At 35.8% G+C, this 27,783-nt stretch overlaps 1 protein-coding gene across 2 annotated transcripts in view; it reads right to left on the bottom strand.

The window, feature by feature from the left end:
* The window catches only part of WDHD1 (WD repeat and HMG-box DNA binding protein 1), a 53,649-nt gene that overhangs the window by 18,716 nt on the left and 7,150 nt on the right, over window positions 1-27,783 (bottom strand). The window contains exons 3-13 of one of the 2 annotated variants that reach the window (XM_027554163.1): window positions 26,613-26,724; window positions 21,764-21,915; window positions 20,379-20,490; window positions 20,165-20,215; window positions 19,043-19,138; window positions 15,574-15,666; window positions 14,675-14,781; window positions 14,276-14,417; window positions 8,950-9,160; window positions 3,652-3,836; window positions 2,126-2,310 (exon numbers count right to left, since the gene is read on the bottom strand). In XM_027554163.1, the coding sequence (XP_027409964.1) occupies window positions 2,126-2,310; window positions 3,652-3,836; window positions 8,950-9,160; window positions 14,276-14,417; window positions 14,675-14,781; window positions 15,574-15,666; window positions 19,043-19,138; window positions 20,165-20,215; window positions 20,379-20,490; window positions 21,764-21,915; window positions 26,613-26,724 (1,446 nt within the window). The remainder of the gene's footprint in view (window positions 1-2,125; window positions 2,311-3,651; window positions 3,837-8,949; window positions 9,161-14,275; window positions 14,418-14,674; window positions 14,782-15,573; window positions 15,667-19,042; window positions 19,139-20,164; window positions 20,216-20,378; window positions 20,491-21,763; window positions 21,916-26,612; window positions 26,725-27,783) is intronic. The other variant, XM_027554164.1, reaches the window with a different exon arrangement.

Below are 27,783 nucleotides of genomic sequence, written 5' to 3' on the forward strand. Positions count from 1 at the left end.
TAGATGTCATAGTATTTAGAATCAGAGGCAATACTGATTTCCTGAATAGTAATTTTAAATTCAGATTTAAAATAAAGGGGGATGGGAATTATTCCCTGGCAGTCCAGTGGTTAGGACCCCTTGCTTTCACTGCCAAGGGTGTGGGTTCAATCCCAGATCGAGGAACTAAGATGCCACAAGCCACGTGGGCACAGCCAAAAAAAATTAACCTAAGTAAATAAAGAAAAGACAAAATACCATATGATATCACTTATATGTGGAATCTAAAATATGACAGAAATGAGGTGAGGGGTCAGTCACTCAGTCCTGTCCGACTCTGTGACTCCATGGATTGTAGCCCGACAGGCTCCTCTGTCCATGGAATTCTCCAGAATACTGGAGTGAGAAGCCCTGACAAAAATGAACATATCTACAAAACAGAAACAGACTCACAGACATAGAGAGCAGACTTGTGGCTGCCAAGTGGGGAAGGGGGAAAGGATTGGGAGTTCAGAATTAGCAGACGCAAAGTAATGTATATATAGGATGGGTAAACAAGTTCCTAGTGTATAGCAGAGGGAACTATATTCAATATCCAGTGATAAACTATAATGGAAAAGAATATATATGTACAACTGAATCACTGCTATACAGCAGAAATTAATGCAGCATTGTAATCAACTATACTTCAATAAAAAATTAAGAACAAAATAAAAGGATTATATTGTCTAAGACTGTGAAATAATGTATCTAGGAAAACAAAAAGAACAATCGTCAATCAGGAAATTGTAACAATCCTAACAATCTGAAATCAAAATTGCACATGGAGCCAAGGGGGAAGGAAGAACTGCAGGGGGAGGAGCAGTGGGGGAGGATTGCGAGTCTAAGGTTAGCAGATGCAAACTAGTACATATATAGGACTGAATGAACAATGAGGCCCAAATGAATAGCATACAGAACTCCATTCAATATTCTATGATAAACCATGATGGGGAAGAACATAAAAAAGAATGCATATATAACTGAATCACTTTGCTATATAGCAGAAACTAACATAATATTGTAAAACAACTATATTTCAATTAAAAAAACCTGCACATGGAAATAGATGTTCTAATAATGTAAGATATTCTGAGTTAGACACTGAGTCAACAGTGATTTATTTTAGTAAACTGATTTAATTCAAAAATCAAGTACTGAGTTGATTTTACATTGTGTAAATTAGGAAACCAATTAAAATATTAAAATGACCCAATCTGGTATTTCTCAGGCTTTAATGCATACTCTTCCACCTGAGGATCTTGTTAAAATGCAAATTCTGACTCAGAAGGTATGGAGTTGGGTCTGTGATTCTGTGTTTTCAACATGCTCCCAGGTGACCATGCCCGTAGTTTGTGGACCATACATTGAGCAGCAAGGAGCTAAAGTATCAGTCAGAAGGATTTTAATTTCAAATAACCTGGGAGTTAGTAAAATCTAGGATCAAATGTATAATAAGCACCATGATCAGCTGAAAAAAATCAACAGGAGAGGGCAAGCTGGCTGAAATAACAAAGCTGAATAAAATGCTTTCTTCTTTTAAAAAAATACAGATTCTGCATCCATCGCTTTTCCATCTCAATTTTCTTGTCTCCATATCTACCTACTTACCCTACCTACCTACTAACATACCTAAGAAGTCTGAAGTATATTAAGTCAGAAAGTCAAAATGACAAATAGTACTTAAAAAATTTTTCAATGTGTTCCCTCCTCCCTTTTTTAAAAGAGAAGTCGCAGATCTAATCTACGGTGACAAAACCCAGATCAGCAGTTGTTCAAGGCTGGAATTAAACTAACTGTTAATTGTTAAGAGTAATTATATTTGAGAGAAGACTTCTTCAGGCAATTTTCATTTTCTAAAAATTCTGTACTACTTAAACTTGCTTGTTTACAATTAATATGTGTATTATTATGAAAGAAGGGGACAATCAGGCAAAATCAGACATACGTTCTGAGGTATTATAGGTGTATTGTATTTGTACTAAACGTTTCTTCCTGAAATTCCATACTACAAAAGATGTATAATTTTGTTTTTTGTCTTACAACTTTATGTACTAAATTTCAAAGTTCAACAGTAATGAAGTTCTCCTAAATATCTTGAATTTACCTTGCTAGTTCATCAGTGCTTTCACATGCCAACAAAACAGCTTCATGGGAAAGATCTGCTACTGTGTAATTAAAAGTGTTTAATAAGTGTGTTGCATGGTGTATAGAAGTATCATGGAATTCCACATCTATGGCATTGTCTTGCTCATCATTATAGCAGCGAATAATTCCAATAGAGTTCCACACCTACAAACATGTTAAGGTTAAATACAAGTGAGAAAGATTAAAGTTCTTAGAATCAGCAGGCTAAAATACTACAAATTAACAAATAATGTAGTCTGTATAAGGGATTAAGTTATGGAAGCAACCACTTTCAGGTAACAGTAGATACTTGAGCATCAGAGCAACAATTACTAATTATTCTTTTCCTCATGAAAAGGTACATACATACTTATTTATTAGTAAATGTGGTATTTTACTTAATATTTTTAAAGTATATTACTTTCATAAAAAATATTTTACAATTGGCCTTTGAACAGTTGAACCATTAAATTCCTCAAAGGAAACGTTTCTAAAGTTTATTTACAAATATGGATATAAATGACTGCATACTTTTTTGGCCCATACTTTTTTGACTATAAACCAAGCAACTGGTTTATAGTCATGGCATAAATATATATATTATAAGGCAGCATAAATTGATACCATTTGAAAACCTGTATTCCACTCATGTACACTACTGGCTCCCCCTAAGCCCTAGTGTTTCCTTTATTCTACCACAAATATAACTATTAAATAAAGTACCTGACAATATTAGAAAAATTAAGATCTACCACCTGATGATGACTACTGATGAGACAATAAAAAGTTTTTATTTTTAAATAAAACATCACCTTTAATATTTATCTATAAATTTATGCCAGGACCATACCATTCAAAAAGGACAACTGTTCAAGTCCTCAGTGGAAAAACTCAAGCAGTCACAAATAGACATATTAAACTTTTTTAGCTCTTAAAGTTAAGACAAAAAGTTAATGTAGTTGTTTATCTATAAATATATATTAAGTGCCTACTGTGCCATACCTTGTTCTAAGTGCTATCAATAAACAGAAAAATCTCTACACTTGTGGAGCAAAAATTCCCGTAGCATGGGTTAAAGGGGCAGACAATTTTTTAATAGTACTTATCACCTTCTGATACTATATTATACTTCCCAAAAAACGCCTTCTAACTAGTCTTTTAGAATCCGTACAATCTTCTATATAAAACTAACATGAGAAATAAAAGTTGGAAGCATAGTCAAGAGACACTGCAAGATATACAGTCACATTTACTTATGTTCATTATATGTCATTTTGTGAAGCAGAATTTTATTTAACCCAATTATCAAAAATTAGGTTGAAATAAGATTAAAACTGTTAGTTAACCATAAAATAAATCAACCATAAAACTATAAGCAACCAAAGTGCTCCAGGTTAATGAAGGTTTTTAAAAAATATTTTTTACCAAACAAAATTAACTATAATAAGATAAAATGTTAAAGTGAGATAAAACTACTTTAAAGTTACATGTAGACCCACGGCTTACCATGAATCTGTGAGTGAGATGCAAGGGTGTAGAACCTGATTGGAATGGCTTTTGCCGGGGAGTTGGCATAGGACCATCATAAAATGGCCTCTGGGATGTTACAACTGGTAGATTGTGAATGCTGCCTCCCTGATCATCTTCCTCTTCTTTGAAAAGACTAGAACCAATTTTTAGCATTGTAACATCTAGAAAACAAAGGATTATAATTAGAGAATCATAAATACCAGCTATCTTGGAAAAATATTATGAAATCTACTAACCATGTCCAATCATATTTAATAATACTAACATGCTATTTGCCTCTTTCACTGTGTTAGTATCTGTGGTAATAGTTCAAACGTCAGAGGGTTAAACTGTTGGTACCTTAGCATGAAGTAAGTCAGTGGCACCAATCTGTATTAGTAGTCAATGTATTGTTAACCAACTGTAGTAAAAATAGTAAAAATATTAATTTTATTAAATTTTGAGTTTTGCATAGACTTTTAAAAAATGTTCTCTGGGTTAAAATGGGAAATGTGTATACAGAATTGGGATGACTATCTCAAAAAAAATAAAAGCATTTGTTGAGCTGTAAGCTGAACTAATTTTTCATGTAACAGCATTTTTACCTAAAAGAATGCCAGATAAACTACAGTTATACAAACTCAGGAATGTGGTAAACGTCTTCTTAAAAATGAAGTGGTCATTTAAAAAAATAACTGACAGAATTTGTGGTTAATGATAAAATTTGAGCTTTCAAGTGAAAATCAGAATAATGAAAAACCTGTATCTGCCACCATGAACTTGACCGCTCTGTAATATTTAAAAACTTCTGACGAGATTGGTGATGATACTAACAAATATTCTAGATAACGTGCCAGTATCAAGAAGGTCTGCAAAGCTCAATAAACCAGCATTTTCCAAATTACCAATGCATCTGTGACAGAATCAAACACGGTAAAAGATCCATTCAAAGCTCAAGTTAGACCAATGGATTTTAACATAGTAAGAGAGTTGGAAAGTTTAACAGCAAATTTTCAGATTCCGCATTGCAAGAAATCTTTAAGAAACTATCACTTGCTGCGTTTTGGTAAAGCATCAAAGAGGAATATCTGTAGTTATTTCAACAGACTATTAAAAATACTTCTCCCTTTTCAAACAATATATTGTGTGAGGCTAAATTTTCTTCACATACTTCAAACAAAACTAATGTATGGCAGTAGACTGAGTCTTGAAGCATGTGAGGGAATTCAGCTAGCTGTCTTCTATGCTAAGATTTGCAAAAGAGTAAAGTAACACCACTTTTCTAACTATTTTATTTTCATAAAAAGTACTATGTTTACATATAATGAGTTTGTTGTTAAAGTGAATATTTTAAAAATTTCTCAGTAAACAACAATAAACATAACTCGGCAAACAATTTTCTTTGGGATCCTCAAAAAGTTTAAGAATGTAATGAGTTCCTGAGACCAAACATCTGAGGAGTGCTATACTATAAATCCTACATGCTTTAAATGTAGCACAATTTACCATGAACATTGGCATTTTACTTGGTAATGTTCAAATGTGTTAATTTTAGCATGTAAGTTGTAATAATCATTTATTTAAAGGCTCTTAATTATAATCTCAATATCTTAAACAGATACCAAACTATTCAGGTCACCTATTTCTTGAGTTAGCTTGGTAGTTTGTGCCTGTCAAAGAATTTGTCCATTTCCGGCTTCCCTGGTGGCTCAGTGGTAAAGAATTTGCTTGCCGAGGCAGGAGAAACAGGTTCAATCCCTGATCTGGCAAGATCCCATATGCTGCCGGGCAACTAAGCCTATGCACCACAACCATTGAGCCTGAGCTCTAGAGCCCAGGAACTGCAGCTACTGAGCCCACATGCCTCAACTACTGAAACCTGCATGCCCTAGAGCCCATGCTCCACAACAAGAGAAGCCACTACGAGGAGAAGCCCCCACCACAACTAAAGAAAAGCCCTCTCAGCAACAAAGACTCAGCATACACAAAAACAGGCAAATAATAAAAAAAGAACCTGTCCATTTCATTTAAGATGTTGAATTTATAAGCACAAAGTTGTTCATAATGTTGTTATTAAACATTTGTTAATAGCAGTGCTTAGAGAAATATAATGTGAGTTATAAATGTAATTTAAGATTTTCTAACAGCCATATTTTAAATAGTAAAAGACACAGGTGTAATTAATTTTAATAACATACTGTATTTAAAATATAATTTCAACAGGTACTCAATGTAAAAAATGGCCAGATATTTTACATTCTCTTTTTTGTACTGTCTTCAAAATCTTGTCACATTTAATAATCACAACACATCTCAATTTGAACTAGCCACATTTTCAGTGCTCAGTAGCCACAAGGGGCTAGTGGCCATCATATTGGATAGTGAAGGTCTATGGGATACACAATGATGATACACCTTCACTACTTACATCAATCATTTGCATCTTTATTTCTTGATCACTCAGGATAGAGATGTATCAGTTTTATTGACCTTTTCAAAGAATTAGCTTTTGGTTTAATGCTAGCACAGTAATGCTCAAAATCCTTCAAGCTAGGCTTGAATAGTACATGAACTGAGAACTTGCAGATGTACAAACTGGATTTGGAAAAGTCAGAGGAACCAGAGATCAAATTGCCAACATCTGCTGGATCATACAAAAAGCAAGAGAATTCCAAAAAATCTACTTCTGCTTCATTGAGTATGCTAAACCCTTTGACTGTGCGGATCACAACTAACTGCGGAAAATTCTTAAGAGATGGGAGTACCAGACCACCTTAACTCTCTCCTGAGAAACCTATATGTGGGTCAAGAAGCAACAGTTAGAACCAGACACGAACAATGGACTGGTTCCAAATTGGGAAAGGAGTATGTCGAGGCTGTATTTTGTTACTCTGCTTATTTATGTACATCATGCAAAACGCTGGACTGGAAGAAGCACAAGCTGGAATCAAGATGGCTGGGAGAAATAGCAGTAACATCAGATATACAGATGATACCACCCTTAAGGCAGCAAGTGAAGTGGAACTAAAGAGCCTCCTGAGGAGAATGAAAAAACTGGCTTAAATCTCAACATTCAAAAAACTTAGATCATGGCATCTGGTTCCATCACTTCATGGCTACTAGAAGGGCAAAAAGTGGAGTAACAGTGATAGATTTTATTTTCTTGGGCCCCAAAATCACTACGGACAGTGACTACAGCCACAAAATGAAAAGAGGCTCGCTTCTTGGAAGAAAAGCTATGACCAACCTAGACAGCATATTAAAAAGCAAAGACATTACTTTGCTGACAAAGGTGTGTATAGTCAAAGCTATGGTTTTTCCAGTAGTCACGTACAGATGTGTGAGTTGGACCATAAAGAAAGCTGAGTGTCAAAGAATTGATGCTTTCGAATTTTTGGTGCTGGAGAAGACTCATGACAGTCCCTTGGATAGCAAGGAAATCAAACCAGATAATCCTAAAGGAAGTCAACACTGAATATTTATTGGAAGGACTATTGCTGAAGCTGAAGCTCTAAATACCTTGACCACCTGATGTGAACAGCCAACTCACTGGAAAAGATGATGATGCTGGGAAAGATGGAGGGCAGGAGGAGAAGAGGGCGACAGAGGATGAGATGGTTGGATGGCATCATCGACTCAATGGACATGAATTTGAGCAAACTCCAGGAGACAGTGAAGGACAAGGAAGCCTGGCATGCTGCAGTCCATGAGGTCACAAAGAGTTGGGCACAACTTAGTGGTTGAACAACAACAAATACCTTTTGGTCGTCAATTTCATTGACTTCTACTCTTCAAAAAAAAATTTAACAGCTTTATTGAGATATAACTGACATGCCATATAATTGACCCATTTAAAGTGTACAATTTCATGGTTTTTGGTATATTCATAGAAATGTGCAACCATCAGCACAATTTTAAAGCATTTTCCTCACCTCAAAATGAAACCCTGTACCTCTTAGCTATGACTCTCTACTTCTCTATTGATCCTTATGCAACCACTAATTTACTTTGTCTCCACAGATTTCTCTGTTCTGAACATTGTACATGAATGGAATGATGTAATTTATAGCTTTGTGACTGGCTTCTTTCACTTAGCATAATGTTTTCAAGGTTTATCCATGTTGTAGCCTGTTATTATTTCCTTCCTTCTGCTTGCTTGGGATTTAATTTCCTCTTTTTCTAGATTGCTAAAGCAGAAGCTTTAGATCATTTTTTTTTTTAGGATGAAATGTTTTTCAACATATGTATTTAATAGCATGGCAACACTTTACCAACTCAATCATCAGTTCAGTTCAGTTGCTCAGTCATATCCAACTCTTTGTGACCCCATGTACTGCAGCACACCAGGCCCCCTCCCCGTCCATCACCAACTCCTGCAATTTATTCAAACTCATGTCCATTGAGTCGGCAATGCCATCCAACCATCTCATCCTCTGTCGTCCCCTTCTCCTGCCTTCAATCTTTTCCAGCATCAGGGTCCTTTCAAATGAGTCAGTTCTTCGCATCAGGTGGCTGAAGTATTGGAGCTTCAGCTTCAGCATCAGTCCTTCCAATGAATATTCAGGACTAATTTCCTTTAGGATGGACTGGTTGGATCTCCCTGCAGTCTAAGGGACTCTCAAGAGTCTTCTTGAACACCACAGTTCAAAAGCATCAATTCTTCGGCACTCAGCTTTCTTTATAGTCCAACTCTCACATCCATACATGACCACTGGAAAAACCATAGCTTTGACTAGACAGACCTTTGTCGGCAAAGTAATGTCTCTGCTTTTTAATATGCTGTGTAGGTTGGTCACAGCTTTTCTTCCAAGGAGCAAGCGTCTTTTAATTTCATGGCTGCAGTCACCATCTGCAGTGATTTTGGAACCCCCCGAAAAAAGTCTCTCACTGTTTCCATTGTTTCCCCATCTATTTGCCATGAAGTGATGGGACTAGATGCCATGATCTTAGTTTTCTGAATGCTGAGTTTTAAGCAAGCTTTTTCCCTCTCCTCTTTCACTTTCATCAAGAGGCTCTTTAGTTCTTCTTTGCTTTCTGCCATAAGGGTGGTGTCATCTGCGTATCTGAAGTTATTGGTATTTCTCATGGCAATCTTGATTTGTTTGTGCTTCATCCAGTCCAGCATTTCTCACGATGCACTCTGCATATAAATTAAATAAACAGGGTGACAATATACAGCCTTTGATGTACTCTTTACTTACCAGCTCAATACTGACTTTGAATAATAGTTTTAATAAAAAATGGAAAATATTGATCAACAGGATGGATTATCACATTCACAAAGTCAACTCATACCAACTGAGTTTTCATCATCTTCGAGGATGTGACTTCGCTGTCTAGGACGACCTGAAGCCAGCATAAGGTCATCATCATCTTCCTCATCATTTACAATCCCCTTTGAAAAAGAGTGAGTTTTGACTGCATTGTCATTTAGACAGTCACCGACATTACTTGTATCATCTCCATCAAAAAGATCATTATAATCCTTTTCTACTCTGCTAGACACCTTGAACAAATTAATACAAATAAGAAAGTATTAGTGAACTATTTAGATAAACACAATTACTCAAAAGGCAACCTTTTAACATGTACCTATAAACTCTACTGAGTAAGCAAATGCCGTGGTAAAAATAATTGACAAATATATTTATTAGGACTGCTATTTACATTATGAAAGACCTAGTCCTTACTTTAAATGCCTTATAGTCTATAGATAAGGTGGCAGTATAAGACAGACACATAAAGAATACACGTGTATATCCAAATATAAAGCAAGATTTTATTCTTCACAATCATTATCCAGAAAAGAAGTCACCTGAGTCCTTGCAAAGTCTCTCACTATAAGATATTCTCTCTTTATTTTCTTTTTGAACAAGATACTGCCTAGGTAAGATGTTTAAATGATCTCAGTTAAAGCTTGTTCTGGGGATATTTTTGGAAATTTTTTGATGCTTACAGAAGTAAACAGAACCAACAGAAAAACAAAAGTGGCAATTAAATTCAACATTAATCATTGATTCCTAGGAATATGAATATATTGCAAGTACTGAATGTCACTGTAAAAAATTTTTGAAATCACTTTAAAAAGTGAGCAGTAAACAGTTATGCTGTAAAGATCACAGTTATTAATACAGAATGAATAAAAACCATACAATGTTAAGTCAAAGGAAAAACTTACAGCTTGGAATAAAAGTCTAGTAAGAACACCATTAATGGATTTAAAAGGGACTGTATCACAAATCTGTTAGGTGGAAATGCATATAAATGTGTTCTAGAAAGTTGATATTTAAAAAATGAGAGAACAGGAAAAATATTTCTGAGTTCATATGACTGAATAATTAAATAACTAAATGCTAAAAGAAGATATTTAACTATTTTATCCATAGTCCTAAATGTTTACATACTCAAGTTGGTAATAAATTTGCTTTTAGCTTTGTTATCAAAAATGAGGATTTTAATCTTTTCCTTGTGGAGAGGGCCACTCAGTGCTAGAGGTATTGTAACAGAAATATGTGCTGTGAGGAACAAAAGCAAAAAGGAGAGAGAAGGCAAGTCTAAATAGAAGAGCTAAGGTTTTATAAGAGGTGACAAACTAAATTTTTTTTTAATTCTTTAAAATTTTATTGAAGAACAGTTGATTTACAGTGTTAATTTCAGCTGATTCAGTTATACATATGTGTATTCTTTTTCATATTCTTTTCCATTATGGTTTATCATAGGTTGCCTGTGCTACACAATAGGACCTTGTTGAACTAAAAATTATTTCTCAATTTACTTTTTGTTTTTATCAATGTTATACATACATATAGTCAGTGTTACAGGTTTAATATAAAAACAGATGATGAGTTTGTTCACTATCTTGATTATAGTTATGGTTTCAAAATTTACCTAATTATACATTTCAAGTATGTGCAGTTTACTTTGTATCAACTGTACTTCAATAAAGCTATTCAGGAAAAAATAAGCTACAAGGATATGCTGTACAGCACGAAACATAGCCAGTATTTTATAACTATAAATGGAGTACATCATTTAAAAATTGGGAATCATTATGTTATATACCTGTAACTTACATAATACTGTATGTCAACCATACATCAGAAAATAAAATTCTTCTCTCTGTTTCGGTCTTTTTCCCTACACAGATTCCCCCAAAGATCTTCCAATCTCCTGCTTGAAAAGTGTAAGACTGGCTGACAATGCTCTGGGAGCCAAGTATGAAAAGTGAGCTGGAAATTTGAATGTTCAAGTATATACACTTTCATGTATTATTTTTCAGAACAGTTTTTCCCCTTCACCCAACACCACTCAGTGGTACCCAGTGTAACCTTACTTGGAGAACGAGTCTCCAGCTTTTTGCCAGAATGTACACTGGTTGAAGGAAGACAATTACCCAGCTGTGCTCACTGCTGCTGAGACTGGAGGGATCTATTTGCTTACTAAATGAACCCTCCTGTTTTCAGCTCCACTTTTACGTACATCAGTTCAGTCGCTCAGTCGTGTCCGACTCTTTGCGACCCCATGAATCGCAGCACGCCAGGCCTCCCTGTCCATCACCAACTCCCGGAGTTCACCCAGACTCACGTCCATTGAGTCAGTGATGCCATCCAGCCATCTCATCCTCTGTCGTCCCCTTCTCCTCCTGCCCCCAATCCCTCCCAGCGTCAGAGTCTTTTCCAATGAGTCAACTCTTTGCATGAGGTGGCCAAAGTACTGGAGTTTCAGCTTTAGCATCATTCCTTCTAAAGAAATCCCAGGGCTGATCTCCTTCAGAATGGACTGGTTGGATCTCCTTGCAGTCCAAGGGACTCTCAAGAGTCTTCTCCAACACCACAGTTCAAAAGCATCAATTCTTCGGCGCTCAGCCTTCTTCACAGTCCAACTCTCACATCCATATATGACCATAGGAAAAACCATAGCCTTGACTAGACGGACCTTTGTTGGCAAAGTAATGTCTCTGCTTTTGAATATGCTATCTAGTTTGGTCATAACTTTCCTTCCAAGGAGTAAGCGTCCTTTAATTTCATGGCTGCAGTCACCATCTGCAGTGATTTTGGAGCCCAGAATAATAAAGTCTGACACTGTTTCCACTGTTTCCCCATCTATTTCCCATGAAGTGATGGGACAGGATGCCATGATCTTCGTTTTCTGAATGTTGAGCTTTAAGCCAACTTTTTCATTCTCCACTTTCACTTTCATCAAGAGGCTTTTTAGTTCCTCTTCACTTTCTGCCATAAGGGTGGTGTCACCTGCATATCTAAGGTTATTGATATTTCTCCCGGCAATCTTGATTCCAGCTTGTGTTTCTTCCAGTCCAGCGTTTCTCATGATGTATTCTGCATCGAAGTTAAATAAGCAGGGTGACAATATACAGCCTTGACGTACTTCTTTTCCTATTTGGAACCAGTCTGTTGTTCCATGTCCAGTTCTAACTGTTGTTTCCTGACCTGCATACAGATTTCTCAAGAGGCAGATCTGGTGGTCTGGTATTCCCATCTCTTTCAGAATTTTTCACAGTTTATTGTGATCCACACAGTCAAAGGCTTTGGCGTATCAATAAAGCAGCAATAGGTGCTTTTCTGGAACTCTCTTGCTTTTTCCATGATCCAGCAGATGTTAGCAATTTGATCTCTGGTTCCTCTGCCTTTTCTAAAACCAGCTTGAACATCAGGAAGTTCACGGTTCACATAATGCAGAAGCCTGGCTTGGAGAATTTTGAGTATTACTTTCCTAGCATGTGAGATGAGTGCAATTGTGTGGTAGTTTGAGCATTCTTTGGCATTGCCTTTCTTTGGGATTGGAATGAAAACTAACCTTTTCCAGTCCTGTGACCACTGCTGAGTTTTCCAAATGTGCTGGCATATTGAGCGCAGCACTTTCACAGCATCATCTTTCAGGATTTGAAAGAGCTCCACTGGAATTCCATCACCTCCACTAGCTTTGTTCGTAGTGATGCTTTCTAAGGTCCACTTAACTTCACATTCCAGGATGTCTGGCTCTAGGTCAGTGATCACACCATCGTGATTATCTGGGTCATGAAGATCTTTTTTGTGCAGTTCTTCTGTGTATTCTTGCCACCTCTTCTTAATATCTTCTGCTTCTGTTAGGTCCATACCATTTCTGTCCTTAATCGAGCCCATCTTTGCATGAAATGTTCCCTTGGTATCTCTAATTGTCTTGAGGAGGTCTCTCGTCTTTCCCATTCTGTTGTTTTCCTCTATTTCTTTGCATTGATGGCTGAGGAAGGCTTTCTTATCTCTTCTTGTTATTCTTTGGAACTCTGCATTCAAATGCTTATATCTTTCCTTTGCTCCTTTGCTTTTCGCTTCTCTTCTTTTCAAAGCTATTTGTAAGGCCTCCCCAGACAGCCATTTTGCTTTTTTGCATTTCTTTCCCATGGGGATGGTCTTGATCCCTGTCTCCTGTACAATGTCAGGAACCTCATTCCATAGTTCATCAGGCACTCTATCTATCAGATCTAGGCCCTTAAATCTATTTCTCACTTCCACTGTATAATCATAAGGGATTTGATTTAGGTCATACCTGTATGGTCTAGTGGTTTTCCCTACTTTCTTCAATTTAAGTCTGAATTTGGCAATAAGGAGTTCATGATTTGAGCCACAGTCAGCTCCTGGTCTTATTTTTGCTGACTGTACCTAGGGCTACCAAATTCTGAATTTTGGGGACTAAGCCAAGCAAACTAAATGGCACCTCAGCTGACCCCCATTGCAGCAGTCTTAGGACTCAGCTTTTTGAGAAGTTCAATCTAGTTTCTAATTGTCCTATTTTTCAACTTCCAGATTTTTTACTTTTTAACTATCATCATTTCAACTATCTTCTTTATGAGATCATGCACTTAAAAAAATTGTTGGGATTTCCCTGGTGGTCCATCGGTTAAGAATTGGACTGGGTTTGATTGGGTTCAATTGGGTTGGGTTGGGTTTCACTGTGGATTGGGTTCAATTCCTGTTCTGGGAAAATCCCACATGCCATGGGGCAACTAGGCCAGAAATCCGTTAACTACTGAGCCTGTGCATCTAGAGCCTGTGCTCCGCAGCAGAAGCCACCACAACGAGAAGTCTATGTACCACAGCTGGAGAGTAGCCCCCACTTGCTGCAACTAGAGAAAGCACAAATGACCCAGCATAGCCCAAAATAAATAAATAAACATAAAAAAATAAAATTCAGTAGTTTTAGTGGGGCTTTCAGGTATCAGGTATTTGAGCATACATAAAACAAGCTCTGAGATAACTCTAATTCAGGACAGAAAAACTTTAGGTTAAACTAAATTACAGCTATTAACTCTAATTTTCATCTATAAAACATTTAACTAAAAATTCCTAGAACACAAGAATACTAAAGCAGTATTTCACAAAGGCATTTCTTGGAGAGCCATGGAATATTAATGGACATTATATGGAGGGGAAAAGAGTTCCTTAGGAAAATGTGTTTGTGAAACATGAGGATAAAACAAGTTTAAACAGTTCTGTGATAGAGCATTACTGAACATCTAAAAACATAAATTATAATTTTCAAAGAAAGTAACCTGGTTTGCAGTGTTTCCCAAACTCATACGACCACAGAAAGACTGAAGAAACTGTTCGACCCTATTACTTATTACCTTACTGTTTGACATCTTCCCACTGGGGTCACAAACATTCTCCAGGAGTCCCAGATTTCCTTCTGCATCAGTATAAGCTATTTGACCACAAGTAGGATGCCATGACAGGCCACAAATTGCATAACCTTTCTCATGTTTCACCCTAAAAATTAAAATGTAAGCTCTTAAAACCTTGTCAAGAAAATTATAAGCTATCAAAAAATAAAAAATAAAAAAAATAAAATAAAATTATAAGCTATCCATTTCTGTAGATAAATTTTATTTAGCAAAGTTTTGATAAACGTATCTATTAGTGTGCATTTTAACAATCTAATAAACACAAATTTGAAATGTTTAATAATAAAACAAAAATCTAATAGAAATAAGCAAAAAAGAGACAAAAGATTTACTGAATCATACCTTTCAATGCAATTTTTGGTTTCCACATTCCAAATTATAATTAAACCATTAATACTCCCTGCAGCTAAATACTGTCCACAAGGAGACCAGGTTACTATATTCAGTGTCTAGTAAAGAAAAACAATAATAAATAACTATTTTATATAATTTGAAACAAAAAAACTCATTTTATTACCAAATTCAAAATTTTATAATCCTTATTATATCCAATTTTTATTTAAATCTGATACACAAATGGCAAGACAAAGTTTACTTATTTTTTAATGTTCTTTTCCAGTAATATTTAACAAAGGAATAGCGGCTACTAGTTTGTTTATCATCAGAAAATTACACTAGCACACTTTTAAAAATAGAGTCTAAGAAATGCTTTTATCCTGGAAAGAGAACACAAGTTATCCTCTTAGCAGTCATCAAGATGAAGAACTAGGAAGTGAAGTGAGTCACAGAAGCATAATTGCTGACCTACTGGGCCTCTGTTTCCTAACTGCAAAATGGGTAGAATGAGAGAAAAGGGGGTGAGAGAGAGACACACACACAGACCAACAACCTTTCCTGTTCTAAAATTCCAGGGTCTAATAAACAAGTCTCAGTGAAGTTCACTTAACAATAAATGCTTACTACTAATAATGTGAGAGTTACCTATTCTAATACTATGCTAGGCATTTGACTTCTTACAAATTAAAAGATTTTCTTATCAAGTTTCACAAAGGAGAATGGTCAAATAGGACCTAACAAAGACTTATCTACTGTCCAATTATTGGCTAAATGTAGAAAGGCTGAGGGGCAGAAGATGGAGTTCTTCTCCATGTCCAACAATATTTAACTGTAATTGTATTAAAGCAAAGTATGCAGTAAATATTCCCGTTAGCCTCTTGAAAGTTATCACTTACAAAACCTACCTGAGAGATGACATCATCTGAAAGATCAAACTGGTTACTCCAAGTTTCTCTTTTATATAGCTTAACAGATTTTTCCACAGGAACTGCCAGTAACTATTAGGAAAGATAAATGATTTAAATAAAAGTTAGGTTTAAAGAGGAAAAAAAGCAGAAAATTCATCCAAATAAGAGCAAAGCTATATTTTAATTGGCAAATAACCAAACTCAGAAGGTTACTTAAAATCCTAATGAGCAAAGAATGGGTGATGATCACTCAACTGCTGGTACTGAAAAACAAAGCACTTATAATACTCGTATTTTTAATACCATTTCTTAAGGTATATAAGCACTTTGGATCTAGAACTTCATCCTGGACTTTCCTGGTGGTCCAGTGGTTGAGACGCTGTGCTCCCACCGCAGGGGCTCAAGTTTAACCCTTGGTCCTAGTTTCACAGGCCACAATGTGTGGCCAAACAAACAAATTTTTTTAATTCATCTCATTTGTTGGAAGGAAAGAAAAGAGCCACAATACTTTGTGTATCTTAGAAAAAGGAAACTTATCTTCCTACGTATTCTTCCAAAGAAATAGATTAGTAGAAAATGACATATTCTTTTCACACTTACCAAAAAAAGTATTGTTTTTAAAATTTTGTTGTTTCATAAGCAAAGAAAAATACATACCAGATTTTTCAACTATCACTTTAATGCTGAATGTACTCATCAAAGTTTACATGACACTAAAGGGTATACATTGAAAAGTAAGTCTCTCTAATCCCTAAATCCTATTTCTACTTCCCAAAAGCAAAGAACTTAAGCACAGTCTATACAAGAATGCACTATGTACATATATGCAAATAGAAACAATAAACAGCATTCTATCTACTATCTGTATCTACAGCTCTATAGCCTGATTTTTTAGTATTTCTAAAGATTGATTATTCCCTGTGAAGACACAGATATACCTCATTCTAACAGTTGCAGCGTATCCCACTCCCAGGAATAAACACAATTTGACTAGTTCTCTATTAAAGAACATTTAGGATGTTTACAATCTTTTGCTACTACAAATAATGATAAGACATTTTTGCCGTACATGATACATAGTGCATATGTGCAAATGTACCTATAGAATATATCCTAGAACTAGTTCTATTGGTCATGCATTCCAATAAAAACTGCCATATACTCTTCCACACAGTTTATATCAACCTTTTGAAGTTTGAGAATCAGACAAATGAAAAACAGATGATCAATTTGTATTTCTTTCAGTATGAAAGCAAGTGTTAGTTGCTCAATCCTGTCCAAGTCTTTGCAACCCCATGGACTGTAGCCCACCAGGCTCCTCTGTCTTGAGAATTTTCTAGGCAAGAATTGGAGTGGGTCGCCATTCCCTTCTCCAGGAGACCTTCTAACCCAGGGATCAAACCTAGGTCTCCTGCGTTGCAGACACATTCTTTATCATCTGACCTACTAGGGAAGTCCTTAGTATGAAAGGCTGCATGTATTTTCATATGTAAAAGCCATTTGTGTATCTTTTTCTATACACTGTCTGCTAATGTCCTTGTTCATCTTTTTATTGGGATCTTACTGATTTATAAGAACTCTTTGACTATCAAAGAAATGAATTCTATCATATTATTTCAAGCTCTCAGTTTACATTTGTCCTTTGCCACTGAAATATTTTTTTTTATATTACCAAACTTATAAATTTTTTCTCAAAATTTTCACATACACAGAGAATTTGAAAAACAATACAGCAAATATTTATATAATGAGATTCACCATGTGATAGGAAGGCCTCAAGGTGGTTCTCAGTAATTCTCACCTCCTGGTATTTATGCCTTTTGCCAGTACCTTTATTAAATCTCCTTTTCTTCACCTTTATAATATACTAACTTCCCACATATGCTTGATCTACCTCTCTGTTTAATAGATATCTACTCATAAGTAAGCAGCAAACTTTTGATTTCCATAGCACATTATATATTTGATTTAACTAGATTTCACCACTTTTCTTTTTCAAAACTTTTAGTTTTCCATATGGCTTTAGAATAAGTTCTTTGGTCCCCCTAAACATCTTACTGATATTTTATATTGAATGTTTTCAAGACTATAAATAACTTAAGTAATAACTGATATGCTGCTGCTGCTAAGTCACTTCAGTCGTGTCCGACTCTGTGCGACTCCATAGACGGCAGCCCACCAGGCTCCCCTGTCCCTGGGATTCTCCAGGCAAGAACACTGGAGTGGGTTGCCATTTCCTTCTCCAATGCATGAAAGTGAAAAGTGAAAGTGAAGTCACTCAGTCGTGTCCAACTCTTAGCAACCCCATGGACTGCAGTCTACCAGGCTCCTCCGTCCATGGGATTTTCCAGGCAAGAGTACTGGAGTGGGGTGCCATTGCCTTCTCCGAATAACTGATATAATAATATCAAAAATTCATTTCAAATAATGGGATATATTTTTTAATGTACTTTTCTAAATATTTTCATTTGCAACAACATGGATAAACCTGGAGGTATTATGCTTAGTGAAATAAGTCAGAGAAAGGCAAATACTGTATGTTATTACTTACATCTGGAATTTAAAAAATAAAATAAGTAAATAAAATGAATAAATAAAACAGAAACAGACTCACAGATAAATAGAACAAATTAGTGGTTACCACTGAGAAGAGAGGCGAAGTGCAAAAGAGGGGCTAGAGATTAAGAAGTACAAACTATATTGTATAAAATAAATAAGCTAAAAGGATATATTGCACAGGGGATGCGGCCAATATTCTATGTAACTTTAAATGGAATACAATCTACAAAAATTCTGAATCACTATTGTACATCTGATACTAACATAACATTGTAAATCACCTATTCCTCAATAAATAAGTAAGTTAGAAAAAAGAATGGGATAAATTTTTTTCTAAAGTTTTCTTTTACTCTTCTGGGTAGCATGTTTCTCTTTATTTGGCTTTTACACATTTTTTGGAGTTTACTCCAAGTTATTTTATCTTTTCCCACCATATTTTCTAAATGGCTGCTGTTTGTATACAGGACTGTTACTGGTTTCATAATTTTGCTTCCAACTACCTGACTGAATTTTCATATCTGTAATATTTTTCCCTCAGTTGATTTTCTTGAGATACAAGCATTTTCTTGTATACATTCTCCTTCTCTTCTTTCAAATGTCTCATATCCTTCCATTGTCTAACTGTATCAGCAAGTATCCCCAAAATGTTAAACACTAGTAGTAAAAGTTGACATAACAAGACTGTTTCCATAGTTTCATTTAGAAAAATAAAGGGAAAAAAAATAGAAAAAAAGACAAAAGTTGAAATGTTTCTTAAAACTTTTTAATAATGATTAATTGGCTTTTAGCTCTAAAATTGATAGAATAAATGAAATAGTTACAATTAAAAAAACTATTCTTACACTCAAAGACAACAAGGACCAAAACATATAAATAAAACAAAGGTTGAAAAATAAGAGTCACTCACCTTCCCACTTTTTGGCTGCCAAGCAAGTCTGCAGATTGATTTTGCATTTACCACATCATTGCATTTTTGTAGCAATGGCCAACTAATAGGACATGTCTGATTAAAAAAAAAAAAAAACAGGAAAATCTAAGTCTTCTGACTGAAAAATAATCATTTTAAATAAATAAAAATGCAAAATAAAATGCAAAATAAAAATGTTTCCCTTTATGAAAACTCTCCCCAAAAGATAAGCAGCACTAAATACATTTAATAAGTGGTTTCTTCAAACTGATATATCACTCAGAAAAAAGCAACTTAATTCACTTTAACCTAATTATAATACAGTATTCGATTTACCTAAGTTCCTTTAAGTTTTTCAGAATTACAAAGTGCACGAGTCTTAAATAATTAACTCAATAAGAGTATTTCCTATGTAGAAGAAGCAAACAATATACTCACTGAATAAACACAAACAAAAACCCCCAATACATTAAAATCTTAAAGTAATTATGAAAAGAAACTTGAGAGATCTACTGTAAAATGTCAAGCTGTCAAAATCAATTCTTTTAAATAGTTCAAACATGAGGGAAGGGACTGTGGCTATGAGCTGAAGTATATCTGTAGGGGATGTTTTTCTCATCAGCCACATCATCCCCACAAATGCCAAGCCTCCTCTGATTGCCTCAGGAAGAATTAATTGTTCCTTCTGCCGATCCAGAAAGCATTTTCTTCATACGTCTTTTAAAACTACTATCAGGCTGGGTTAGAATAAATTGTGTGACTCTCCAAATCAAGTGTGGCCCATGTCTTATTTTTGAATCCCCAACATCTAGGGACCAAAATATGGTAATTAGTTTGTAAATATATAATGATCAAATTTCCCTTACTGACTTACCAAACCTAAAAATGAAATATAAATCTATAATTTCCTTTGTGATTGGGTACAAAATCAATTAGTCTTCAACATATTTATTTTTGAATAGATTACTGTGGAATTCAATCACAAAACCAATATTTTATGCTACTGAAGAGAAATGAACTATGAAGGAAAAGAATTACTAATTTGGCCCAATAATACATTATGTAACACCCAATACATGAACAAATAGGCAAACAGTTTTAAATTCAAATTGATGAGTTTACCTGATCTGAAATTTGCCACACTTTGACAGATCCATCACAACTAGATGATGCCTGCAGGAATAAAACAATAGATTTCTCTATAGTTAGAGCCATAATACTATATGGAAACTGGTTCAAACAGGCTTATATCAATTGCATGAAATTTTATGCTAATTTTCTTACAGCTTTAAACATATTCACCAAAAAATGCAAAAAGAGGAGAAAAAATGATTACCAGAAAGATGTTCTTAGGGTCAAAGGAAAGACTTAAAACAGGGGCATCATGTCCTCGAAATGTTTTCTGTTGGCTGCAATCCATCACATCCACAATTTTGACTAGAAAGTCACTAAGAACAAAAAGAGTAATGTATATCAATAAATGTCAATGCAAAAGGCTCTCAAAAGCTATGACCCAAATATTTCAAAAAACACAAGAGTAAATGCCATCATTTCTTTGTAGCAACATGTGAAATCTGGCATGCATATCTAATAACTTATCTTTTAGTTTTGCTCTATGCTGCTGCTGCTAAGTTGCTTCAGTCGTGTCCGACTCTGTGCGACCCCATAGACGGCAGTCCACCAGGCTCTCCCGTCCCTGGAATTCTCCAGGCAAGAACACTGGAGTGGGTTGCCATTTCCTTCTCCAGTGCATGAAAGTGAAGTCGCTCAGTCGTGTCCGACTCTTCGAGACCCCATGGACTGCAGCCTATCAGGCTCCTCCGTCCACGGGATTTTCCAGGCAAGAGTACTGGAGTGGGTTGCCACTGCCTTCTCCTTCTGCTCTATAAAGATGCTATAAAACATAACTCAAGGTTTCCTATATGTTAAATACAAATACTTTTAGGAAGTGGCTTCCTTAGTTAAATCTTAAGCTTCTATTATTTGCTAATCTAATTACGGTAATAATCACTTTTAAAGGCACTATGCCAGCACTGCTCTCGTGGTCCAGTGGTTAAGAATCTGCCTTGCAATGCAAAGGACACTGGTCTGACCCCTGGTCTGGAAAGATCTCAAATGCTGTGCAGCAATTAAGCCCTCGAGCCACAACCACCCACACCGAACTACTAAAGCCCACTCGCCCTAGAGCCCACGCTCTGCAACAAAAGAAGCCGCCACGATGAGAAGTACACACATCCCAACAAACAGCCGCCCCTGCTTGCCACAACCAGAGAAAACCGGTGTTCTGCAACAAAGACCCACGATAGCCAAAAAATTAAGTAAATCTTTAAAAAAAAAAAAGGCACTAGGCCTTTTACTCCAACTCAGCAATTCACCAATTACACTTTCTTCCTATGACAAATAAGCATCAAGAGAAACAAAAATCCTAACTGTACAGTGTAGGTTCTACCTAAAATAATTTTTTAAATTTTGTATCCAACTATCATCTTTCTTCAGTCTTTTCCAATATTTACTTAGTAGGCTGTCAACAAAGCAATATACCTCAATTCACAAAGAAGCACAAGTTTATCAAAAACCTTTACCAGAAAAAAAGACTAAAATATAATAATTAAGTAACAACAACAAAGAAGGACCAGAGTCCTGAAAATGTTACCCTGAGTCCAATGAATGAGGCCATTTTGTTCTAGTATTATTTCATTTTCTGATACCAAAGAGCCTTACCTAGATCCAGCAGCAATTTTTGTACCATCCCCATTAAAGACCACATGGTTTGCATTTGTGGTGAAGCGAGTCAATATTCCATCCGGAACTCCTTCAGGAAATGTGTGCACTTGAATAGTATTGTTAGATACTGCAGTGACCAATTTTCCATTCTAAAAGAAAAATAAAAGAAACACTGGTAAAAATGAATTAATTGGGAGTCCCTCGGGAGTTAAATATCCTGTAAACAACAACAACAACAACAACAAATTTACAAATGTAATCCATGTTAAGAGAAAAATAGTCACTCAATGTACAACTTTTCTGAAATAGCTATTGGTGAGAAAAACTTATTTGCTGTCTTTAGAAAATTTAATTCCCCCTTCATCAGCCCAACTTTTAGCCTCTGATTTTTCTTGTACTTCTGCCAAGAAAAATAATTAAATAGTGTTTCATGGATTCCCAAATGTCACAAAAAAAGAGACTCTGAAAGAAAACATAGCCAGTCTCAATGAGGGAACAGCACAATGGACACACTATCAGTGCTGCCCTGCTTCCGGAAAACAAACATCAGATGTCTTTTTGGAATAGGGTGAAGTCTAAATGCAGAATTCACTGCTCCCTTTTTTTAAAGCACGCCACGTAGCAGGCAGGATCTTAGTTCCCTAACTAGGCATTGAACCCAGGTCCCCTGTAATGGAAGTGTAGTGTTTATTTAGTATTATAAAAACACCTGTATACATAGAAAATTTTAGGATCTGAATATGATCAGCAGACACTGTTGTTCTGCAGAGCTTTTAGCTAAGAATCATAAAAGGTTAAGGATCTGCCCTACCACCTTAATTTTTATTACTTATCCAGGAAGAATTAAGTCCTGATGGGTGACTCATAGTCTACCAACCCCACACACAATTTAAAATATCATATGGTCAATTTTTTAATTTATATTAAATAATAACTGCCAAAAGACTCAAGTTTGTTAATGAACTTACTTTATCCTACAGCAATAGGTCTTAGCCATATTTGCATACTTAGGACCTCTCAGCTTATCTGCAGCCTCTGCTCCCATTCTAATGGGAAAAGAACCTGGTAATACAATGGCAAGTTACCATACAGCAGTATTTGGGGAGATGTATCCCTCTGTTCAAACAACGGTACAGCCAATTCAAATTTGAACTGTGATAAACACCTCTGAGTTCAATTACTGGAACACTGGTGAAAAATACTGTTTATGCCTGTTTGCAACTACTGTATATAATTAAAAACCCACAATAAACTAAATTGATAATGTTGAAGATAAGCTAACAATAATTTAAATGTGAAAACAAGAAGAGAATTAACAAAAAACTATAACCAACTCAACACAACACTGATGGTGCAAAGTGTTCTTTGGCCAAACTGTTAAAACACCAACTATTTATTTATGTGCATGGGCAGAAATTCTGCAACCTGCCTATTCTTTACTTTGCAGACAGATTTCTTTGTAGAATACTAAGCATCCTCAGTTATCTCCAGTAAAGAATCTTGGTAGTTCTTTAACACAACTTTAACTAGCCCTCTATTCATGTGAAAATGTTAAAATACATAACTACACTAACTCCCTTGCAAGGCCGGAATAAAGGCCTTGCTCTGAAGTCATTTTCAAACAAATCTATTAGGAAATCAACTCACTACCAGTATATAATGTCAACTAGTAAAAATGAAAGAAAAAAAAGAAACCATTCAAAGGATCAGAGCTGTGTTCTGGATCAGGTCAAGACTATTCTTTTTCTTGGTACATAGGAAGGAAGGAACCCCAGTAAAGGATGACTGGGGCCCATTGTGTTCCTTACTAGCCATCTGACCTTCCTCTGAGCTTTGATTTTCCCAGAGAAAAAAAGGACACTGTAAAATGTAAAAAAGACACTGTAAAAAAAAAAAAATACTAAGCAATTACTAACAATAGTTAACTACTCACAGATACATTGATATATCCCACTTTTACTATTTTGAGGGTGGTACTCTTTTTCTGCTTTGTTCTCAATTAAAGCACCTAATTATATTTTCCTTATAACCAATTATGCTTTAAATGAAATACATTGTAAAACTGTCAACTTTGCATGGCTATTTGGAAACATCTTTTCATTGAAGTATTGGGTTACCAAAAAGTTCATTCAGGCTTTTATTTACGTTATTGAGACAGCTAAAGCTTAGGCGGGTTTATAGGGAGTCCAAGGACCCTCAAGGAGGAGGAGAAGACCAACATTCTATACATTCTTTTGCCTTAAAGCATCTAGTCACATAGACTCCACAAACAATACATCTTGCTCATGTGTATGTTTTTTTCTTCTTTTTTTAACTCCATGTTAATGATTATAATGGTAACCACATATCTTGTCTGAGAACCTGTTTTTCCGTCAAGACTTACACAGTGAAAATATATCTAGCCCAAGGACATGTTGTAGGAATACATCCCCCCTAGCTAATCCTGTGCTGGTGTTATCTCAAGAGTATGTTATGGGGGGAAAAAGGTCCAATAGAGCTTTTACAACCTTGAAAACGTTTTTTGATTTATTCTTGGTGACTAATTAAAAGTATGTAACGCTCTGCTCAAACTGATGACAAGGGTATTTTCTCTACCTCCTTCTGATGTCTACGTCAGAAACTCTCTCTGCTCCTTTTCAATAAACTCTCTTTGCCACAAGCCTTGAGTGATTTCTGTTATTTCCATGAGGAATTCCTCTCCCCACAAGAGCCATGAGCTAGGTAGAACATGGCCTGCACTCTGTGGCTTCACCACATCAGGACTGATTTTGTCTCATTATGGAAAACCAGAATGAACTCTGAGGCCAACCCTACACGGCCAACCCTATACTATAAATTCCATTCCTAAAGCCAAACATTTTAGCACTTAACATGGGACGTCTAGTGGGCCGAATGATGTTGATGCTCAGTCCCTAAGCTCTGTCTGACTCTTTGCGACCCCATGGATTGCAGCACACCAGGCTTCTCTGTCCTCCACTATCTCCCAGAGTTTGCACTGCTCAAATTCATGTCCACCAACTTCGTGAGGCTATCTAACCATCTCATCCTCTGCCATCCCCCTCTCCTTTTGCTGTCAATCTTGCCCAGCATCAGGGTCTTTTCCAATGAGTCCACTCTTTGCATCAGGTGGCCAAAGTATAGGAGTTTTAGCTTCAGCATCAGTTCTTCCATTGACTATTCAGGATTGATTTCCTTTAGGATTGACTGATTTGATCTCTTTATAGTCCAAGGGACCCTCAAGTCTTCTGCAGATCATAATTTTAAAGCATCAGTTCTTCAGTGTTCAGTCTTCTTTATGGTCCAACTCTCACATTAGTACATGGCTATTGGAAAAATCATAGCTTTGACTCTATGGACCTTTGATTATATGCCTGTTTTTGAATATGCTCTTTAGGTTTATCATAGTTTTCCTTCCACAAGCAAAAGCATCTTTTAATTTCATGGCTGCAGTCACCATTGCAGTGATTTTGGAGCCCAAGAAAAGAAAATTTGTCACTGCTTCCACTTTTTCCACTTCCATTTGTCATGAAGTGATGGGACCAGATGCCACGATCTTAAGTTTCTTTAGTGTTGAGTTTCAAGCCAGTTTTTTCAATCTCCTCTATCACACTCATCAAGAGCTCTTTAGTTTCTTTTCACTTTCTGCCATTAAAGTTGTATGATCTGCATCCTGCTTATCTGAGGCTGTTGATATTTCTTCCGGCAATCTTGATCCCAGCTTGGGATTCATCCAACCCAGCATTTCGCATGATATACTCTTCATGGAAGTTTAAGCAGGGTGACAATATATAGCCTTGTACTCCTTTCCTAATTTCGAACCAGTTGTTCCATGTCTGGCTCTAACTGTTGCTTCTTGACTTGCATACAAGTTTCTGAGTAGACAGGTAAGGTGGTCTGGTATTCCCAACTCTTTAGGAATTTTCCAGATTGCTGTTATCCACACAGTCAAAGTCATTAGTGTAGTCAATGAAGCAGAAGTAGATGCCTTTCTGAACTCCCTTGTTTTCTCCATGATCCAACAAGTGTTGGCAATTTGATCTCTGGCTCCTCTGCCTCTTCAAAACCCAGTTTATACACATCTGGAAGTTCTCGGTTCATATACTGTCAAAGCCTAGCTTGAAGGATTTTGGGCATAACCTTGCTATGATTTAGCTCATATTTAATGTACAACAGTCATTTATATTTTTCTCCTGGGAAGATATTTTCTATCCTATATGACTACTTAAAAAAGAATATGTAAATAAGACCATCTCATCTACCTTAATGAGTCTAGGTTTGAAAAATATATGAATTCTACAGAAAGATTCTTTTTTCTATCCAAATACAATACACTTAACTCAAAATTCATTAAAAATAAAAACTCAGATACTTAGTTTGCAAAGTCCTTCTGAAAACATAGCTCCATTCTCCAAGGAACCTATATCTCATTCCCATATTTACTTTAAATAAAACATTAGAAATACGAAATAAGTCTGTATCTTGAAGTTAATGAAACAGTCCTTTTTTCCAGTACAATTTCTCAAGTTAGTGAGCTAAAATTTTGAAAATATATTGTTAATTTTCAAAGGAAAACAGGAACATTTAAAACTCTAAAGATAAGGTATAATTTCTTGCTTATATTTTAACTGGCTCACTGTCACTATCCATTAATCACCTTTTATAAACCACTCAGATTTTACCTGTAAAAATGTTAGGCAAATTATGGCATTATTACACATTTTAAAATATTATTTCATAAGAGAAATAAAAAATGTATCTGCATTCAGAACTTCTATAAAAATATTTTTCATCCAAACATCACATGGCAGTGTCATTTCATATCAATTGCTGTAATTGTTTTTAATACCTTTAAAGCACATGAATATGCTTTTTCTCCAACATTAATGGACTTAGGGTCATCATCATCCAAATCTTCCCAAATCCTCACATCACCATCACTTCCACAAGTTACAATACAGCTGTGAAGGAAACACACTCATTAAAAAGTCACCCAGTTTTAGGTTTATTAATTTTTTTGGAATGCTACTTTATCTCTTTTTTAATTAAATCAAGGTAACAGCCAATGTTTCCTTATTTTATATACATTAACCTCGATAACAAGGACTGTTAACTTCTCATTCTATAAAATAAATATAAGTTTATGTTCTCTACAGTTTCTCCTTGGCATAAAATTATTTAGATATCTGCAATAATGTAAGAAAAGTGAAACATGTAATCTCTGTAACAACAGGGACAGGGACCAGGTCTACTTTGCTTACCATTGTGCCTACAGCACAAAGCAGTCTATGACAGAAGCTTTGATAAATGTTGAATGAATAAATGGATGAATGCAAAAGCTCAATTATCCAAAGCTGATTATTCAAGTGGCTATCTGTCATCTCTCAAATCTTATTTTCTGAGTGCTGTTATTCATTTGTTATGTCCTCTCTAGACACAACAGTAAATAAAATACAAAAATAAAATGGTAAATGGCAAAGAGCAGTCATATAAAAAACTATGGACGGAGGCTTCCCTGGTGGCTCAGTGGTAAAGAAGCCACCTACCAATGCAGGAGACACAGGTTTGATCCCTGATCTAGGAGGAACCCACATGCAGCAGAGCAACTAAGCCCATGCACTACAACTACTGAGCCTGTGCTCCAGAGCCCAGGAGTGGCAACTACTGAGTTCATACTGAGCATACTGAAGCCCATGCTCCTCAACAAGAGGGCTCCACAATGAGAAGCCTGTGCACCACAACTAGAGTAGCTCCTACTTGTAACAACCGGAGAAAAGCCCACACAGCAATGAAGACCCAGCACAGCCAAAAATAAAAACAAAACTATGGATGTTCAGAAGAAAAAAATTAATTTCCACTTGGAAAGTCAGAAGGGTTCATAAGAAAAGGACAGGTAGGACTGGATATGCTGAGATTGGTAAAAAGGACAGTTTCAAACAGACAATACTACATTAATCAAAATAAGAAATTAGTAAAGCACAGGGGAGTTTACATGGAGCAGGCATGCCAGGAAACTGAGG

This window comes from Bos indicus x Bos taurus, chromosome 10, assembly GCF_003369695.1.
Source record: "Bos indicus x Bos taurus breed Angus x Brahman F1 hybrid chromosome 10, Bos_hybrid_MaternalHap_v2.0, whole genome shotgun sequence".
Taxonomy (NCBI): domain Eukaryota; kingdom Metazoa; phylum Chordata; class Mammalia; order Artiodactyla; family Bovidae; genus Bos; species Bos indicus x Bos taurus.